Source organism: Taurulus bubalis (assembly GCF_910589615.1).
Source record: "Taurulus bubalis genome assembly, chromosome: 10".
In the NCBI taxonomy this organism is placed as follows: Eukaryota; Metazoa; Chordata; class Actinopteri; order Perciformes; family Cottidae; genus Taurulus; species Taurulus bubalis.
Genome location: NC_136598.1, coordinates 5,014,367 through 5,036,289, shown reverse-complemented (window position 1 = coordinate 5,036,289; position 21,923 = coordinate 5,014,367). Strand labels below are relative to the sequence as shown.

At 40.4% G+C, this 21,923-nt stretch overlaps 1 protein-coding gene across 1 annotated transcript; it reads left to right on the top strand.

The window, feature by feature from the left end:
- Window positions 1–8,963: 8,963 nt before the first annotated feature.
- LOC306742079 (succinate receptor 1-like) lies at window positions 8,964–16,445 on the top strand (the record flags this gene model as incomplete). Its single annotated transcript, XM_079224419.1, has 2 exons — window positions 8,964–8,972; window positions 15,495–16,445. 2 exons carry the CDS (start codon window positions 8,964–8,966, stop codon window positions 16,443–16,445), a joined length of 960 nt encoding a protein of 319 aa, XP_079080545.1.
- Between the last annotated feature and the right edge of the window lie 5,478 nt (window positions 16,446–21,923).

Sequence of the window (21,923 nt, the reverse complement as noted above, 5' to 3'; positions counted from 1 at the left end):
GCGCCGATCGGCGGCGATCAATTCTGCGCAGATCTGGCTCATCTCGAACGAGCCTATTCTCTTTGTTCATTGGGCATGCAGCTTCAGGGGCGGAGCTATTCTTCTTTGACAGAAAGGGTTGATTCTGTTGCTTCAAAAGTCAATGTTCAGCTCCACCGCCTCAGGCGAACAAGAGAACTACAATTCCTTAAAGAGACAGTTCACTGGCTGCAAGCAACATGCAACATGCAACTTTGTTTTAAAATCCATTCACACATGAATAATTATACAGTAATAAAAACAGTGAATTCATATGCATACAATTTACAAATCCTTCATAATACTATCCCTTAGTAATTATCATATCTCTTGTGCATTGTAATGTACACATAAACAATTTCTTTCTTACATGTGCAAGTTTAAATTTGACCAACTAAACTTTAAAAACACTGCAAATTACAGTAACTTATAATAACAATCTTCATTGTTTCACCCACATGTTTTTCGGCAAACATTTGAGACTTGAAAGATTTCTGGCAATCACTGTGTCCTACTTCCTGTGCGCTTGTGTACGCATGACCAAACCAAAATGAACACATTCATGCGTTTTGGTTGAATAAACAAAATGAAAAGTGATTACAGTGACATGATTATTTCAGATTGGAATTCACTATGCGTGGTTGGAATTGTCTGCATTGTGCCAGAATTATTCGTTTACACACAGTGCTGACAAGCATTTGTATGTTAATGTGTTTGCGTGTGTCAATGCATGTTGTATGTTGAAGAGTAAAAGAAGATGGACTCATGGACAGCTGGGTAGGTATTTTGTGCATTCATCTCTTAATGGTCCATTAGCCCTAAGGCAGAGCAACACCAAGCCAACCAGCAGAGGTCTTCCTCCCTGATATCCCCCACCAGCCTGCTCTCCACAACGCTTCTTGACTCCATCTCCATCTCTCAGCCGTTACCCTTTGTTCACAGTGAGTCATTGACTTGAAAACAGGCTGCAGTCTGCCACAGCGTCAGCTTAAAAGTAATCACTGTGCTATGCAGAGTCAATATAGGTTTTTGTCTTCTCTTTTTCTGTCTGTGAGACAGAACAAAAAGTATGGAGACCCAAAGAGGGAAAGAGGAAGCTACAAAGGAATGAAGGGGAAAAGACAAAGAAAAACAGCAGAGGCAGTTGTGTGCTAGGCCTAAGAATGAGTTGTAACCTAATGAGTCTCGATGAGAGCTGACTGTCTGAGCTAACTCAATTCTTTGCTCTGCTAGTCACAGTTCTTAGCTTAATGATGTTTGCTCCAGACTGTTGATGCCACGGCCAATGCTGGATTGCCTTTTTTTAGTCAAATGTTTTCCTGTGTGCGATGCCCCTCTTCACCGCTTGCATGCTGAGAATGTTGAACTTGGCTCAGGCCGCACATGAGATGACATCACCCACACTGCAGCAGACATCAGTTTAAGATGTGTTTACAGTGCTTAAACCACCAACATGCCTCTATCCCCGCTCGTATAAACACAGAATGTGGCTGACCATGTGCACACTTGTATGCGTGTGCAGTGTTTACATAGAACAGATAAAGGAATATAACCAGAGCAGGAGGTAAAGGCTGTAATCTGTGAGGCTCTGGTTAAATACTGAACAGGCTTGAAGCAACACAAGGGCGAGGATGTTCCAAGGAGGTCTTTGTAAAGGCTATCAGAGCTTTTGAGCGGCAAGGTGTAGTGTGTACACAGAGGTGAGGAGGAGGCATGATTCTTGCTCAGGAATGTTGTAAAGCTGTGTGTAGAGTCAGCAGGCCAATGAAAAAGCTTAGGTGTTGGAGCTCTGCCAAAGCAGTGATGGGAAAAAATGAAGAAAAGAAAGAAGATGGGGGAAAGAGAAGAATGGGATCCATAAAGAGAAATCTCTGGCTGTGTTCATTGAGGAGAGTTTTACACTCTCCATAAGAATGCAGTCTCACTTTAATGAAATCTGGGAAGCTCTCTTTAGAATTGATTCAAAAGCCCTGCTTGCCCTACTGCAGCATTTCCACCTTTTCCATCTGCACTGCATAGTGCATTCATCTTCATACTCTTCATCCTCTTTGTTTCATGCTGCCTATCAGCAGAACATCTGTTTCAGACATCACTACCCTGTATCCAAACATTGTCCAGAAGGGTCTAATAAGATGTATGTATCAGCTTCCTAACCCTTATGTCACTGACAGAAGATCAGTTCTTAGCAAGATGATATTCAAAAGTGTGAGGATTCAAGAAATGGGGACCGTTTGCTACACAATAATATATAGGAAGAGGTGTTACAGAGGTTCATTCAGGAGTCAGAAAGGAGGTGGAATATAATCATAATTGTGGCAAAAGAGTTTTAATAGAAAAATGATATTTGGAACACAACAGAAAAGTCTACAGCTACATGAATGCCTCTGTGATGCCATCATTAGGCTCAACTTCAAGCTGAACGCTATCACTGCCACAATACATAAAGCTTACCATGTTAACCATCTGAGTTTAGCAGGCTAACATGTATGCCAATTAGCACTCAACATAAAGTATGGATGGATGGATACATACTTTATTCATCAGCTTAGGCTGAATGTCATTAGTTCAACAGGTAATACACACAAAGTAATTGACCTTCCCCCGGACTCACTAGAGGTCACTATTGAAAAGAGAACAAGGGCCAAGTTAAAAACGATTGTTCCGTTTGAAGGCCATCCATTACACTGTGTTTTTAATGGACTCAGAAGTTCAAGAGGGACTCAGGATGCCGCAGGCTTCTACTGAACGACGCAGAAGGTCTTTTGTTCCAGCAGCAGTTCGATTTTTTAATGAAAACCTTTAGTTGTGGTTTTTAGATTTAGCATCTCTCTGATGTTGGTCATGTTTCATATGGCATTTTCTGGTGTTGTTTGTAATGTGTTTCTTGTCTGCTGTGCACTGTGTACTGTGTATGTTGTCTGTATGAGTCTGTTGTTGTCTGTATGAAATGTTTGGTGGCAAATGTTTCCCCACTGGGGATCAATAAAGTTTTCTAATCTAAATCAGTGCTGGACAAATTCATATTTTGGCTTCATGGTGGCACTAGATCAAAAGTGAAGGGATCATCAATGTTTCAATAATATTTTTGGGAGACATATTTCAAAGCAATCCATCTACTAGCTGTCGTTATATCTTACTAAAGGCCAAAATGTAGGTTGCGCTAAAATGAAAGTCAGAGGACCATCAAACCATGCCACTAGTATGGATACAACATTTGGAAACATAAGAATGTAAAGCACAGTGGTTAAGGTGATTGAGACTTTTATGAAACGACAAGTCAGTGCTTTAAATTACAAAGCAAATGAGGAACTGCAGCAAGAGAGGAGAGAGCAGAGAATGTATGAAGGTTAATTTTAGATTTATCTTCATCTGAGCAAAAATCCAATTTACATCTACCCCTCTTGGACCACATACCCATGCAGCCTCCCCTTCACAGCACAACATAATTCAAGGACAGTGAGTCAGCACACCAATATCCATATTGCTGCAACCTGAGCCGCCATGAGACAAGCAGAGAGCTGTGATGTCACCTCCACCATATGCACTAACACAGAGCAACATACACTCACAAGCATGCATGCATTATACATTGTATTTGACTTCTTGCCGTATTTAAAGTATGGTACTCTCTCCATATGAGTGAACAACATGATAACTGTTCTCGACCACAGAACAAACAATTTAACTCTTAGTGGTTCTAGTGCTGTGAGCACCTCCAAACACCATCTCTCCTTATTTCCTCTCTTTATTTTTTTTAAACCGAGCAGACTGAGACAAATTCCTGTGGGTGTGTTATTTCAGAGAACTGTTGACCACATGGACAATGACTGGCAAAGTGAGTCCTGTCCTTTGGTGCCAATACATCCATGCCGCACAGGGGGAATTCCTCATTCTACACATCTGACACTGAGACATGGTTTGGAGAGATATTTTTAATTTGTCAGGGGTTATTTAGATGTTATTGTGTCAACTCTGCTGACACTACTTTTGTGACAAATCTTAATCAGAATCAGAATCAGAAACCGTTTATTTACCAGGAATGTTTACACAAACTTTTTTTCTTGGCGGAAGGTGCATAACATTAGACGTTAGACGAGACAATCAACAATCATTATAAGTCATTATACTACTTTTTATCTTGCCAAATTGACAGTGAAACCCCCCAGAATGATGTCACCATTCAATGCATTGTTTTCCTTTTGCAAACTGTCTTTTCTGGAGGGTGGAGACATATTTCAGGGGCGTCCCTGTGATGCTCCAAGATCTCCCAGTCCCCCTGACATCTTGTGACACCAATTAGGAGGCTGTGGATATGACAAGCCATTGGTCCAAATGCTGTAACTGACAACAACAACAAAATACTCTCAAGCTGTGTTTCTTTGTGGCCACTATTACAGTGGGATGGGAGGAAACAAAACAGGGGCAAGTCAAGAGAATACAATGAGGAAGGAAGAAAATACGTTAAAAGGGAGGAAATTAAGAAAGAGAAAGAGGAGGAACGAACGGCTGATGTCAGTGTTCCAGCGGGAAGTTTTCTGTCGTCAGCCCACGCTTTACTGTCAACTGACAGAGCTGCCGATGCAGGCCTCACAGAAAAGGAGTGACAAGAGAGCTGATGTGCTGTGAAGAGTACTTGAGAATCTGAGGTATAAAGAGTACTTCCCCCTTTGCTGTTTAGAGCGATGTACAGTGTTTTGCAATCACCACCGAGGTTTACAAGACGCTCACTGTCTCTACTAACCTTACTAAACCATTACAATGTGTTTGACATAATATAACCTGTTTTATGGCTCCCAGGTTCCCCACAGCAGCGCTATGATGTCATCCAGTCAAGACATAGAACAGGAGGGCTATTATGTTCTTTGCCGTGTGGTAATGTTCTCATATGTAAAACCTGGTGATGCCAGTAACGAAACAAGAGAAGACTTTGAAAAGGCCCCGAAGTGCGTGTGTGTGTGCACGTGTGTGTGTGTGCGTTTGTACGGGAAAACAACTCCTGCAAAGAAAATATCCGAACTGCCACCTGTCGAATTGAATAGTAGCGATTCACGTGAACATTGACAAGGACGCCAGTGGCCAATCACACACAGATGTTGCAGTTCGGAGCGCAAAAAAATCCACAAAGACTCACTCAAGCCACCGTTTGGGAAAATGACGTTCACTGCATGGAAAAGTAAGTGCACACTAGTCGTGCTTCATATACAGAGCAGCATTAGCAGAGATTTTGTACAAGCTTCACACACAAATGTTAAGCGTCTGGATGTAGTCACGGCATGACATTAGTTGCTTGACTGACCCTGAGAGCTGGCTATCAGAGGCTGAAGTGAAAACATGGCAGGCTTACATATTCGACCCTGCTGAGGCTAGGAAGTCTTTGCTCTGCAACGTGTCCAGTGACTAGCGTAGCGATTAGCTGACGGTTAGCTGACGGTTAGCTGATCTGGCGGTGGTTTTGAATTTGTATGTCCCAGTAGACAGCAGAAGCAATCATATCAGTAACGCGGAGAAGGCCTGACGCAGCGTACACCACCACCGTGTGTAAAACAAGCCTCTGGAGCTGCCGTGACTGGAAATGAAAAAGATCCACAGCAGAGCGAAGAACGCAAAAATATATGTCGGAGGCACAGGGTTCAAACTGAGGGAATGAATGCTCCAGTAGAACGGTAGACTAGTAGAACATGGGGTACCTGGCTATTTAATTACATTTCCTTGTCCATCACCTTGTCAGTTTTCCTCAGGGCTCCAAAGAAGATCATTGTTTTCCCCAAAAATGTTTTGAACTTGTTAAAGTGCCAAATAAGAAAAAAGGTTTTAATGGCCAAGTAACTGTGAACACATCTAAGAGATTTTACTCTGTTGTTGAAGCTCTCAATTTATATATATTTAGACTGGCAGCTAAAAACAGGGACCACAAAGCTGAACATAAACGTAACATAAACGTGTGACTGCTATGTACAGATATAAATAGTATCTATACAGATATAAATAATTTATGTACATATCTGTACAAGAAACATTCCAAAAATATTACTTTATGCCAAAGTCTGACAATTGCTCCCTTCGTTAGTTGAGTTTTACTTTGTGTCTGCAGTAGTCAGTAGGAAGAGGACAGGGACTTAATTTGACAGCGTCTCTGACACAGATAAAACAGCATGAACTTAACTGTTCCTCTCACTGAAGTAAAACTGTAAATTGGCCAAAAAAGCAATAGCTTGCTGGGTATCTCCACAACTAATCATCATGTTTAACTGGACAGTATGTCCATGCACGTCTGAAACACAAAACAAGGACTGTTTTGCGGCTTTTAAGGACATATTTAAACCACGTTGCATAACCGGTCCAGGCTGTGACCCCAAGAAAGGGAAGAGAGGGAAAGCCCTCCATCTCACCCCCGTCTGAGCATGCCAGTTTGACTGCTGCTCAAACAAACTCTGGATGAATAATTGAAACACCCTCTGACTCGAGCCTATGAGAACATATTGGAATTTGAAGTTTGGAAGAAAACAAAGGAGACAGAATAGAAATAGATTGTGAGAGAAGGTTGAAATGATTATAAAGGGAGATATGAGACCATGGGGGAGAGAGAAATCCAAAAATCACAACAACTAAGAACTCAAAAGCACAGAGAAGACATGCAGAGGCCATGCAGGCAGCACAGATAATGCAGAGAGCATTAGGACATTGTGCTGCAGGTAACTTAACAAAGATGCAGTCCTTTACTTGCATGCCTTCATCTCATGTTGTACACACTGAAACACTCATAAACCCACACTCCACACCGGCCTTGATAACTTACAGTCAAACGGGAACCACGTTGATGATTAGTGCAGAGCAGCGATAACGCTATAAGTGTGTCACCTTGCAGAACTGGGACACTTTGAGCTACAGGGGCTGACGGGAACATTCACTCGCAGCAGGAGACACAAACTCACTCACATGTGTTAACATGACAATCTAGTGGTCTGATATAATACTCATATACGTACTGTTGTCAGACCCAATCATTTGTTCTCTTTTATCAGCAGAATTTACATTTGGTGTTTCTTTTTGGTCTCTCCTTTAGGGTGTGGGTGTGTGTATGTGTGTGTGTGTGTGTGTGTGTGTGTGTGTGTGTGTGTGTGTGTGTGTGTGTTCATTCTTTCCACTTTGCATTTCTTACTTCATTTCCATTTTACTGACATTGATTAGGACTCGCTCTCATTTCAACCCCATTAATCCTTTAGATTAATTCTAAGATCTAACTTTAAGGTGTTTATTGTACATTTTCTTTAGCTATATAACTTAAAACATTACATTTTCCTCAAACATAAGGTGAGACACTTATATAGTTGTCAAAAATCAGAGTTTTTGGCTAATACTGCCCTCTGTCGGATTATATTTGTATCACATGATGTATGTCAGGGCTGGTACATGATGTGCGCTGCTGGAATAAGTTTGTTATTTATAATACATATACAATTATCATGAATTTCCCTTTCTTCTTTCTCACTTGTATAAGGATTGTAATTGGCGTAGTTATATGGGTTCTCTTTAAACCCCTCTTCCAACTCAAAACACACACAGGCCACTGTGTTGTTCAGTAACTGCATTCCAATTTATTTAAAATGTAATTTAAATTAAATACACTTGGGAGTTAGTTTACTCACATGTCAACTAACTCCAAAGTGTTCCCAACTTGATATTTGTCAAGAGAGAAAAGCAGCAAAATCATTTCTGCTATGCAAAGGTTGAAAGCTTTTCTTTAGTCTTTTCTTTAAAATTGTATGAATAAAACACAGCAAAACAGATCCCTTTGGTTGAACTGGTCACAAGCAGTTGGCATATGAAGCTTGCAATACGGTCTCACTGGTTTAGTGTACTCTGTACTGCATTGTAGTCATAGCTTGTAATTCTTAAGAATGGCTCAAACCCACACATGTACACACACGCGCACACACACACACACACACACACACACACACACACACACACACACACACACACACACGCCTTATGACCCTTTAGTTTTAAGTCAATCCACCTGCTGTAGTCACGCCATATATGTCTGAAATAATGATGTGAAGAAATATGGCACTAGCGGGTCTAATAGAATTGTTGTATTAGCTAGTGTCCAGACATTATTGAAGGTCATATGAAGTCTATCAAAAATATATGAGAGACACTCTTTGGTGACTGGGAGGTTCAAATCCTGAGTGTCTGTCCAGCCTCTGGGCTCGGTATGTTTTTTTTCTCTTTAATACCTACAACATATCCTGAGAACTGCTTAACTGTTAGTTTTGCGTTATCATTTTCAACTGCCAAATGGTGTAAATGTGAATACAGATTTGACATATAATTCTACAAAAGACCTTCAAGGCTAAAGTCTCCAGGCTATTCACTTTGAATGGTTTAAATCTGAGAAACCTCCATAAGCCTCCTCTTGACGTGCACAGGCTGGCCACAAAAAGATAACATATTAATGAGGTCCTGTGTGAAATGACAACAATCTCTTCGCAGCACTCAGACTGATATATATATATATATATATATATATATATATATATATATATATATATATATATATATATATATATATATATATATGTGTGTGTGTGTGTGTGTGTGTGTGTGTGTGTGTGTGTGCGTGTGTGTGGTGTGCCACCAGAGGGCACTCTCATTATATAAAATGGTAAATAAAAACATTTATTCATTATTGGATATTTGATTAGATTATTTGTCTGACTCAAACAAAGGTATATTGACTTCCCTCTCCCAGGCATGCAGGGTTAGCAAAGTGAACACAGTGAGACAAGCCAAGAGGAGGAAAACGTTATTAACATATCACAGTCATTACAGAAAACAAAGAAACATGTAATTTGTGTCAAACATTAGGCCAATTTAAGGTATATCAGACAACAAAAAGTATTGTTTTAGATCTGTGTCCTAAATCAACTTAACCTTGAGGCATGTCTCAGGTAAAGCGCCGGTTTGAACCACATAAATCCTGCTGTCTTGTGATGATAGAAGGCAGAGAGCCAGGAGAGCAGTGCCTGATGGGCTGAGAATTTCCCATGGTTGATATTGGACGAACATTTGTTTTGTGTAATGTGGAGGAAGGCCAATAGTTGTATCTTATCTTATTTAATGATTCACACATGATCACACATCCTTTATAAATAATACAAACAGTCAGTTATACAAATATGACTCGTGCCATCGCCCTGCTGTTGGCCTCCCCTAGAACCAATCCTCACACGACGAAAGCACAGGAATGCTGAAAGAGTACTCTTGATCCCAGCAAAATATGACCTAACACTGTCATCCCAGTCGGAGTCTTTTAAGGATATGTCAATTTTTCCACTGAGATTACCGTCTCTGCAGGGCAAGGTCTCTCACATGTCTCGCAGCAGTAGATCATGTGCTTTGCAAAGGCTGACCAACACTGTGAGCTTTGTTGCCAAAATATACTGTAGGCTCCGATTCAGAAGAAACATCATCAACATGTCTTATCCAACCAGGTGAAAGGTGCTTGACACCATAGTAGAACATGAAAGTCAACATTGTGGGATTGTTTTGTGAACTGCCTTTGTTTTCCAAAGCAAAGTGAATTAATTATAGTTTGGGTTCCACATATCGAATGACAAACATGAACATACATGTTTTTAATCGCTCAAAGACTCCTTTCTCACGTGGAGGAGGGGATCAGGTTTCGGCAACATCTCCAGGAGATACACTCCTGCACTGTAGAGAGTTGAGTAACAGTTGGAGGAGATTAGTTAAGAAAGCTACGTCCTCAATTGTCATTAACACGTTAACAGATTCCTCTAATAAGCCAGTGAAGGTCTAAAAAAAGATTATGATTAAAAGGTGCACTACGTACAGCATTGAGTAGGGGATGTATTACACATGATTTCAAGAATGCTAGGCCAATTTCCAGGCTTTCTTTTCTTTCTTTTTAAGTCAAAATACTGGAACAAAAAAGTAAACTGACAGAGACCCCCAAACACACACCCTTTTATTTTTAATTTTTGAATTGTTATTTATTTAATTTAAGTAAGTTTGTTTTCTGTTTTTTTGTTCTTGCATGTGTTTGTTAGGTGAGTTCCATAATTAAGCAATAAGGTACGAGAGGCAGTACTGTGTCGCGCAATAATGTACTGTTCAAGGGAGTTGTTGGCAAACCCTTGAACAGTACATTATTGTAGACACAGTACTGCCTCGAGTACCTTATTGCTTTTATAATACGGGTACCTGCGACTTTATAAATAGTAATAGTAAGCTCCCTTTCAGCACAAAATAGTTGTAGCCACCAAACGTTGTGTATCAACAGAGAAAATAGTCCCGTACGTGTACGGGACGCACATACGGGACTATGAAACTGACTGCCTGCGATTTACTGACCAGGTCGGTTGGAAGCAGGTGGAGGATGACACGCAGCCACCGATGTAAAGAAGTGCTCTCGCTGCTTCTGTTCATCTTTTCTCCGTCATTTTTCTCCTCCATGATGTTTAGAGAACTTGCCTCGCGTCGGGAAATTACCGACGTAATTATCTGTCACGATGAAATTATCATGATTTTGTGGTCAAACCCTTTTCATTCCTCATCTCATTTTAGGGAGGAAGTGACGTTGTGTTGTCGTTCGTTATGCTAGTGTGGGGGATGCTAAGTGAGCTTGTTAGCTGTTCCGTTTGAGCTAACGTTACTGTTAGCGAAGAGCCCCGTTGCAATACTGTGAACACTCAAGCAATACACCTGCAAGTTAAGGAAACCAACCTCTGCGGGTCGTTACTGCGGACGTTACAATATCAAAGTTTACACCAACATGTTTGGTAACTGTCAAGCTTGAAATGACAACTAACGGTTGCGCAATTTAAATCTACCTGTTATTTTTAAGTGCGCATTGATATGCAACGCTCTAAATGTAAACAGGCTGTACAGTACTTTATGGCTGAATAAACTACACCTCGTGACTCACTCTCAACCAATCAGAATGCTTGATTTGATCTACCCGTATTATAATTATACATACACTCACCTAAAGGATTATTAGGAACACCATACTAATACTGTGTTTGACCCCCTTTCGCCTTCAGAACTGCCTTAATTCTACGTGGCATTGATTCAACAAGGTGCTGAAAGCATTCTTTAGAAATGTTGGCCCATATTGATAGGATAGCATCTTGCAGTTGATGGAGATTTGTGGGATGCACATCCAGGGCACGAAGCTCCCGTTCCACCACATCCCAAAGATGCTCTATTGGGTTGAGATCTGGTGACTGTGGGGGCCATTTTAGTACAGTGAACTCATTGTCATGTTCAAGAAACCAATTAGAAATGATTCAAGCTTTGTGACATGGTGCATTATCCTGCTGGAAGTAGCCATCAGAGGATGGGTACATGGTGGCCATAAAGGGATGGACATGGTCAGAAACAATGCTCAGGTAGGCCGTGGCATTTAAACGATGCCCAATTGGCACTAAGGGGCCTAAAGTGTGCCAAGAAAACATCCCCCACACGATTACTCCACCACCACCAGCCTGCACAGTGGTAACAAGGCATGATGGATCCATGTTCTCATTCTGTTTACGCCAAATTCTGACTCTACCATCTGAATGTCTCAACAGAAATCGAGACTCATCAGACCAGGCAACATTTTTCCAGTCTTCAACTGTCCAATTTTGGTGAGCTCTTGCAAATTGTAGCCTCTTGTTCCTATTTGTAGTGGAGATGAGTGGTACCCGGTGGGGTCTTCTGCTGTTGTAGCCCATCCGCCTCAAGGTTGTGCGTGTTGTGGCTTCACACCCTAGAAATGGTTGTGCGTGAAAATCCCAGTAACTGAGCAGATTGTGAAATACTCAGACCAAAAAAAACATTTCTAGGGTTTACAAAGAATGGTGTGAAAAGGGGAAAACATCCAGTATGCGGCAGTCCTGTGGGCGAAAATGCCTTGTTGATGCTAGAGGTCAGAGGAGAATGGGCCGACTGATTCAAGCTAATAGAAGAGCAACTTTGACTGAAATAACCACTCGTTACAACCGAGGTATGCAGCAAAACATTTGTGAAGCCACAACACGCACAACCTTGAGGCTGATGGGCTACAACAGCAGAAGACCCCACCGGGTACCACTCATCTCCACTACAAATAGGAACAAGAGGCTACAATTTGCAAGAGCTCACCAACATTGGACAGTTGAAGACTGGAAAAATGTTGCCTGGTCTGATGAGTCTCGATTTCTGTTGAGACATTCAGACCAACAACCATGCCACGCTCAAAATTGATTAAATTGCCTTTCTTTCCCATTCTGACATTCAGTTTGGAGTTCAGGAGATTGTCTTGACCAGGACCACACCCCTAAATGCATTGAAGCAACTGCCATGTGATTGGTTGATTAGATCATTTAATGAGAAATTGAACAGGTGTTCCTAATAATTCTTTAAGTGAGTGTATATCATTTTCTTGTAACTTATATTGTTTCAATTTATTTTTCTTTTTATTTCTATTATTTTCTATTTGTTGTGTTGGTATTGTGGCTGTTTTGGGGATTTTCTGCCTTTTTTGCCTTTTATCTGAATCGGCGGATTACTTGTATCTCCTCAGAGCGATGTGTTTGTTTGTTTGTTGTCTGTACTCAGTGCCAGTTCGTCAGTTACACTATCCCCAAGCAATATGAAACTGAATGTAATAACCTGTATATGCTAACCTTGTTGGGACAGCCATGTTCACATTTTCTGTCTGAATTATTTGTAAAATCAATAAAATAAGATTTAAATAACTATAATCAACTTTTTGGAAGGCCTTAGTCTTACACTCCCTCCCTATTTATTATCAAGTTGCATCCTCATGCACATGCTTCGTTAGCAATTTGATAAGGTGACTTTTGATATGATCGGGATATTGTCAGCTCACAGTCTGAAGTATTGTGTTATCCAATTGGAAACAGCTTGTATATCTCAGTTGGTTTCCAATTTTCGAAAAAAAATAAATAAAAAAATTTTTAATAAAATTTTGCAGAGTGAAAAAAAAAAAATACTGGAACATATTACTGTGTAATGAGAGAGCTGTTTATCATATTTAGTTTTTTAGACTTGGGCCTGGCTCCATTTTTTCTCTACGTTTAAATATCACTCAGTACAGATCTTTCCGATGCTAAGAAATAATAGGGTCGTTCGAGATGAGCCAGTTCTGCGCAGAATCGATCGGCGGCGATCAGCGCGCAATGCATGCCGGTTAGATTTGTGTCCGACTTGCTCCCGACTTGCTCTGACGTCATGCACACGTGATCAACGATACTCTCACGAGACTAAGCCGACCGTCGATTTCAGAGGCAGGCGCTGCAGTGGCTCTCCCCCGACTGCTTGGCCCAGTGCATGATGGGAAACGCCTGGCTGTCGCCACATCAGAGAGCTGATTGGCTCTTAGATCTGACAGCAAACACCACGTGTTGTAGAAAATTCGTATTTCATGTGTAGTTGGAATACTTAACGCTGGATTATTGACTATTAGTCTCATGTTTGATCTAAAAACATTTATTGTGTGGTTGTTAATACAAAATCGTATTTATACAACACACATCAAAACTACTAGTAATGTATTTCACAGGCAGACATCAAAAGAACAAAGGATGCAGCTACACACTCATTTTTACATAAATATATATTTATAAACACATATAATAAATCCAATTGTGATCTGTAAACTACAAGTAAACAACAGTTCGGAACTAACAGGAAGTACTTTTTTCTGTGACTTCCTGCGTATACACAGCTGACAGCTGACAACTGTCCGACTTGATTGCAGTTTTTTGTCAACGCCTCCTGCTGCGGCCGCTGCTCTCGTTTGGATTCCAGGCGAGGCGCAGCTCTAACGAACAAGGCTAATGTCCCGCTCAATTTATTTTCGGAAGTGAAGCCGTAGATATAGATCACGCAATACTTTTTTTTCATAACTATATCCAAGTCCAATTTAAAAGCTTTCGTTAGCTCTATAAACAAAATGGTATATTGCTCAGTGCACCATAGTTTTAACTGTCACAATATACATTTATGAATGCCCATTTATACAAATATTACAATGCAACACTTCTCCTTTCTTAGACATATCAATTACAGTTTTATGAAAACTGAGTCATAATAATAATAATAAAATCTTTGAATGGCAGCTAGAGTTTTTATAGCTTTGAACTAGAAAGAACATTTGCCCTGTTTTTCAAAGAAGCAGTACATGGAGCGCCTGCTTCAGGTTCACAGCACCACACAACACAGAGAGTGAGCAACAAGTTGTTGGTTAACCACTTTGTGACTTGCCTCAAGAGGTCTGCCAGCACTGGTGCCTCGAAATGAATTACTTTATAGAGTGAATGATAACGAAAAACATGTGCAGATTTAAAACATTCTAACATTTAATCGAAAATTATATTACCGGAAAGTTTTAAAGTCTCATTGGCAACATTTTCTCTTTGAGCAGTGTTTGTGCAGTTTTCCATTTTTGCTTTGGACCAGAAGTATTCTTCAGCTCTTAGGAGATTGTAAGTATAACTTTATAAAAAGGGATAGATTATTCTGTTGATAAATAACACGAAGGCCAACTATAAACTGCTGGCATGTCTCACAAAGCCTATTCGCTATTGCAATATAAAAGGGTTTGCATCAAAGTATGTCCTCAATGAAGGAAAACAATGTGATTTATCTGTTGCACTCTATTGCAATGCTACAAGTACTTTGGTGGCACAGTTGAACTCAATGCTGTTTCACTGACACACGGATGGTTGGCTGATCAGCAGTTGACCCATCTGACAGATGAAGGTAGCATAGTTGGATATGGATATTGTCCAGTCTTGAAAGACATAAGGACAAATACAAACGTATGTTTATACTTTTTGCTGTGCCACTGCTGTTACTGTAGATTTCCAGTCTTCATTTATTAGCTTCTGCACATTAAATTAAGTTTTAAACGACCGTTGGCAGACGATAACAAGTGATTTTCAGACATTTAACTAATGCATGACTATGCATGACTTTTTTTTTTTTTTGAGGTGCCAAGTCACCAGACAGAGCATGGGTTGTTTGGTAACCTATCAAGTCGTCTGTAAAGGTTTTGTTTAGTTAATCATCTTTCCATATTTAATATGCAAATAGTACTCCAATTGCATTTGTGTTTTCTCAGCCATGTCATATTAAAGGACCAGTACCCTCAGAACTCAGTATTTACTGTTTCCACTGTGCAGATAGTGGCTTCACCTGCTCATGGTTGCACTCCCTACTCACATTACCAGTAACTCCTAGAACTACAGCATGGTAAGTCATACACAAACACCATGATAATGTTTTCAGCATTTAAAATGAGTTTATATTGAATCTGTTGTTGAAACGTGACCTTTATTAAGGTTCACATTTCATAGGACTTCCCTTCCTTCCCTCTTACCTACGTCCCGTCCACCTTTCTTAACATCGTCTCTTTTTTCTCCTCGTTCTGTTCTCTCCTCCCCTCTTCTCTCCAGGTGCTCAATTGTACAGAGATTGACGACGTGCTGGAGAGGTACTACCTGTCACCATTTTATGGCATCGAGTTCTGCATTGGTTTCCCTGGCAACCTTTTGGTTATACTTGGCTACATATTTTGTTTGCCAAAGTGGCAGAGCTGCAATATCTACCTCTTCAGCCTGGCAGTCTCCGACCTTATTTTTCTCTGCACACTGCCACGCCTCTCATACCTCTATGCAAATGACCAATCGGAGACCAGCCCCTATGCTTGTGTTATCAACCGCTATGTCCTGCATGTCAATCTGTACTCATCCATCCTGTTTATGGTTTGGCTTAGCATGGACCGCTTCCTGCTCATAAAACACCCAACACAGAACCACTGCCTGCTGAGGCCACAAACAGCCCTGATCGTGACCGCCCTGAGCTGGCTAGCAGTCAATGTGGAAGTTGCTCCAATGATATCCCTGATGGTCCACGACCTTCGGAGCGGAAACGGGAGCCGCTGCAAGGATTTTGCCAGCCTCAGAGGAGACATCAATACTTTGGGCTACAGTCTGGGGCTCACCTTCACCGGTTACTTTCTCCCTCTGCTTGGACTTTGCGGTTTCTCCTACCAAATTGCACGCCTGCTCCATGTCCAGGAAAGGGCTGTGCAACGCAGGGCAACGTCGTACAAGCGGCCTCTCAGAGTTGCCGCGTCGGCTGCAGTCATGTTTCTGGTTCTCTACACTCCCTACCATGTTCTGAGAAATGTCAGAATAGCATCTCGACAGGCATGGGCAGGTCTGCAACTGTGCACCAGGATGTACATAGAGGGCCTGTACATCGTGACCAGACCGTTGGCCTTCTTGCACAGTGTCATCAACCCAGTCTTCTACTTCCTCATGGGTGACAAGTTCAGAGAGCTCCTATTCGCTAAGCTCAGGAAGCTGGTCAGGAAGAGGCAGCAGCAGAGAGAATCAGCCTGATCCAATTCAACACAAGGTATCTACATATGAGACACACATCAAGATAGTACATCCATACTCAGCTCCATCTTCACCTGTATTTTGTTAAAGTGTTATGCTCAAATTAATATATATATACTTGTATACTAACACTCTGTTTAAGCATGTATGTAAGTATGGATGTGCAGATAGGTGTCTGTTTGTATTTGTATCTGTATTTTCTGAAAAAGCATTATTACTTATGTTTGAAACCGGTGGTGCATGTTTTGGGGACGTTTGTACACTTAAACCAGCATTGTATTAATACAATCCCAGTGATAATCTACTCCAACGCCAACCAATCTACTCCTACGTCAACCAATGCTTCCGCTTCGGTGGATTTTTCCCATATTTTTTCCCGTGTAATGTGAAACTTGTATAGCTGGTTGTGATGATTTGATCTCCGTTGACTTTGATTTCCGTGGACTTGAGTGAGCCCAATTTGCTGAGTTGTGAAGCGCCTTACATTGTGTCCTTTTCAACTAAGTCATCAGCATGACTAGAATTTTGATTCCGAGAAGCTAATCGTGGTTTTAGACATCGACGGTTTATTGTGCAATTGTTTTGCTAGTATCGGGGTTCCAATAGGATATAATTGATAAATTAAGGGTTTGGATTTGGAGGGTAATGTGTAATCAGTATCCTATTCCCGTGTAATATAGTGTGTAATGCTTTATTTATTTGTATGGTTGTGTAAGAATACATCTGTAATAGTGTCAACCTACTTGGAATTCATACACAGCCACAAACACAAGAGTGCATTGTTTCCTCATGTTTCCTTGCCTTTCACATTCAGATTTTAAAGACTAACTCTAAATACAAATCTGTGTCTAAAGTTGGAATCATCTAGAGATCTCAGCTCTCATGAAATCCTCCTTCCTATTGGACAGTCACCTGTGATGCTTTTTAAGGCTCTGAAACCCCATCAAACTGTATAGGGCTTTAGTGTCTCGTCACACCATGATTGATTCCTCATTTTATTTACATATCTCCTGGAATAAGAAAGGAAAAAAAGAAGCAACAGTGAAATATTGGGCTGCGTTATGTGTGCCCGTTTCAAGTTTCCTAATATTAAAGCCAGAGGAGTTGTTCTAAAACAAAGTTCATGAGAAAAATCTGCACAAAGGTTCATCTGAGGATAATTACAAAACCTAAAGTTCTGTATTACATTTTGGGAAGATAACTTGGAGCCAATGAGGGCATAACAGGGCACTGTAATGCATTGTGGTGTCTTAAAGAAAGCACTTACTCTCAGCAGTGATAATGCTGAGGTGAACAAAATGAATGTGAACAATACACAAGTTATTTGTCTGAGACTCAATATTAATGAAGAAAATAAATAAACCATGACTGGCTTTGGCTGCAAAATCTTTTGAGTATTTGACCTTTGAAAATGATGTGATTTACTCTAAAGCCTCAAGGTAGAACAGTGTTGCACCAAACTTGAGAGAAAATCATGTTACATAAAGTGTGTATTTGCATTAGCAGTATGTGCATGCTTACTCACATTCCTGTGTGTGAACAGAGTAAGTATGTGTGCACTTTCTACACTGTATGTTGGTATAATCCGTGCAAAACCACTGTGCATTATTAGCACTTTCAAGGAATCATCTGCCATAATCCATTTCACGTTACTGCTATTAGCCCTCATGTACACACATCTGCACACAAGACCAGCATACAGAAGAATATGAGCAGCCTAGTGGAGCACATTAACAGTCCACTTCATCGCTCAGAGCCGAGGAGTGTTCTCTTTAACGTGTCCTGATGAATGAGGTTGACCTATTCGAATCATCCTTTTCTTTAAATGGTTTGTTCACACTGATACATCATCATCTTTGCTATCCAGAGAAAAAAAAATACATGTTTTTTTTGATAGAACGTAGGTAGGTGTGTTAAGTGGTAGATGTGTGGATGTGTGCAGAATGTTTTCAGATCAACTGTGCACTCTCCCACAGCGATATGAATACCCAACTGATGCAACCTGGACTGCTTCACCTACAGTAAGTGGCACCAAGTGCATGTGGTGTATCTGAGTCAGTCCACATAGAATATAGCTTAACATCCTCTTTACTTTAACTCTGTGTAATACATCTGTCAACGTCATGTGGGACATTTTCTGTTCCTCTTTTTCCTCCATTCTTGGACAGCATGTCTTGCTCTCTTTACACGGCATGCGATCTCACACAGACACACGCACCTTTAGTTTGAAGTCAGTCCACCTGCTGTCGTCACTATACTGTATGTCTGAAATAATGATGTGAAGGAATATGGCACAGTAATCAATAGTTGCAGGTCAAGTCAATTTATTGACAGTTGAAATTAAAATGATGCAAATCATAAATTCATCAAGAGGAATTCCAAACAAAATCCATACTGCTTCTGCAAATGAGCAAAGTTTCTCTGATAACTTAGTTATACTTTATTTAGTTACAAGTTACAACATACTTTATGTGATACTGTATTTTCTTTGTGAAAATAAAAAACATGGCTGAACAATGGTGACTTTCGGGTGTTTTGTATCAGCTGGGACTCTTTTTGAACAGTAAAGCTTAAAGAAGAGTGAGAAATGAAATGACATTCTTTCAAAAGGATTATTTGTTGGTAAACTTTGCCTCCCTGCTGTCATTTAAATGGCCATCACATGTGTGAGCAGTCACAGGTTGATGCCACCCACAGGTATAAAGATAAAGCAGATGAAAGGAAGAGACAAGTGAATGGTTTTAAGCCCCCTCATATGACTGTCGGCAACCACATGTTAGAGCAGAGGTTCAGGGACTAATAGTTGGCTGAAGATTAATCAACTGAAGTTAAACCTACACAAATAGAAACAGGCATAAAGTCTTAGTGCCAGCAAAATGTTACACATTTCATCATGAAACCGGCACTTGTATATATATATATAGATATATATATAGATATATATATATATAGATATATATATATATCTATATATATATATATCTATATATATATATAGATATATATATATATAGATAGCTAGCTTTGTGGGAGTAGCTTATATATTTTTTTATTTGAAGAGCAGCAATCACTAAATAGCGGACCGAACAGAAGGACCTGTCGAAGTTTCTGATAAAATAATGAGACCTTTTTTGTTTTTTCCCCTCGATAGACTGCAGGCATAGCGAATCAAATTAATACGGCAATAGCTTCACTCTTCACTCAATTGAGCCAGTTAAGTCAACCGTTTGCTGTGCACAGACAGTTTGCTAGAGAGAAAATCTGCGTAAGAGCAATGTCAGCAGGGAGCATGTAGCACATGGGCCTACTTTCTGCTTACAGACTGTGTAGCACTAAACACCTCGATCGTGTTTGGATCGACTCACATTTGTGAGACAGCTTTTACCGTTGTGAACATTATCAAGACCAAGTAGCGAACCAAGTTCAACAATGAGCGCCTATGCATGTGAGAATGGCACGAACTCCAGCCAAGCCAAGATTCAAACTACTGGCAGGACAGTCAGAGACCCATTTCTCTCTCAAGGAAGGAAAATGTACAGCACGTTTTATTTATTTTATTCAGAAGATTCCGTCTTGTTTTGTTTTTCTTTAAATGTAGGCTGACAATGTGTATCTGACATACAAATGCAGTGTGTCTGTATGTTAAAAGTATCCTAATATTAATGACATGGAAATGCACTGTGTTGAATTATTTGATAGACGTAAGGGTAGGCTACAGAATGCAATTTGGACCTCATGAGGTTTGGATCTTTGTTTTCGATCCAAATTGTATAACCCCTGACGTAGACGGTAAAATCTAGGGCTGCAACAACGAATCGATAAAATCGCTAAAAGTCGATTGTTAAAAGAGTTGGCAACGAATTTCGTTATCGATTCGTTGTGTCGTGCAATTATTACGGCATTCAATGAGTCGCGGAGAAGAAGAAAAAGGAGCAGAGCAACTGGCCGCCAGCGTTTCTGAGATTGGAGTGAGACACTGAGAAAAGCTGAGGTTGTGATCTTCGCAAAATAAAACATCTTTGATGTGACGTGTCGAGTCTTGGCCAATCAGCGTTAAGATGTCTACAGCGTCTTCAGTTCCCTCCGACTTGTTTTTAATGAAAGCTAGTCAGCTTGCTATCGCGTTAGCTAACGTGTTTGGGTTGTGTATTGTCGTTAAAGTTACGTTATGTTCCGTTACAGTTCAGTCTTGCTTGTAGAAAACCGAAACGTGATGAAACATGGCGTCAGTTCACGCTGTCACTCGTTAACGTTAAACCGGCACACCGGCGGATCTGGCTGCAGGTTTTTATTGTTTTACTCAAAGTAGAATGAAGCAAATCACGTAGTTGGGCTTAGCCAACAACGTGATGTCGTGGTCATAAGAGACCCAGATGTTGATCAGATGATGTGAATGAAAGAGTTTAAGGAAGGTTGAGGTCAAAACAGACGTGAGAGGAGCAGTACAGCTTCCCTCTGTCCCAGTGTCTCATACATATTGATCAAGCAGGGTATGTAAAAGCAGCCTCTGCTCCAAGGAGACCAATTACAGTAAAAAGGGCTCACATTTGGCAGATGTAAAGCATACATGTGTATGTTTTTTTGTGTTAGTCCATTTTTATTTTATTTAGCTCAGGGATGTTCAAGGAGCGACCTGTCTGTGCACTTTCTGAAGATGTTTTGCACTGTCACTTCTGTTTTTGAATAAAGGGTTGGAAATGAATGCTTTTGTTTTTTTATCCGATTCATCGAAAAAATAATCAACCGATTAATCGATTCTTAAAATAATCGTTAGTTGCAGCCCGAGTCAAATCTACTGAATGCGAGACTGTTTACTCACACTACCATACAATCACACTTTAAACAAAGAAGGGGATACACACATAGACCCTATCGATCTTATTATACTATAATAAAGAAATCAGTTGAGACTTGAGATGTGCACAAATTCCCTCTCTTTGCCATATTTCTTAATCATACTCAAAGTTTGATCACAAAATGTGTGTATGCAAGGGGTGAGACTGTTTAGAAGTGTGTACATTGTTAAAGCATGTTCTTTACTTATGGAATGTGGCTCATGAAAAGTAATTGTGTGTAGCCCTTGTAGCGGACATCCACAGAGAGATTATAAAACGGAAATGTCTGTGACACAATCTGAACTAATACTTCTTCTAGGAACTGCTCTCACAACCCATAGGGCACCAAGTGGTCAACGAAGAAGACGAACAGGTCCCGAAAATATCAGAGAAATTCAACAAACAACTATCATCCAACAAGATCGAGATGATCAAAGAGGAACAGCCGCCATTTAACCTTAACCTCCCATCTGCCCTTCAGAGCCGTCAGGTGAAACAATACCATATCCAGACGTAGATGAGTTTGATGTTCATAGGCCAAATACATTTAAGTCACAGAATAAAATAATCTTAGATGGAAATATCTTTGACCTAAAAGATCTAAATTAAATTGTTAACTAATATTAAGATTCTTCACAATCTT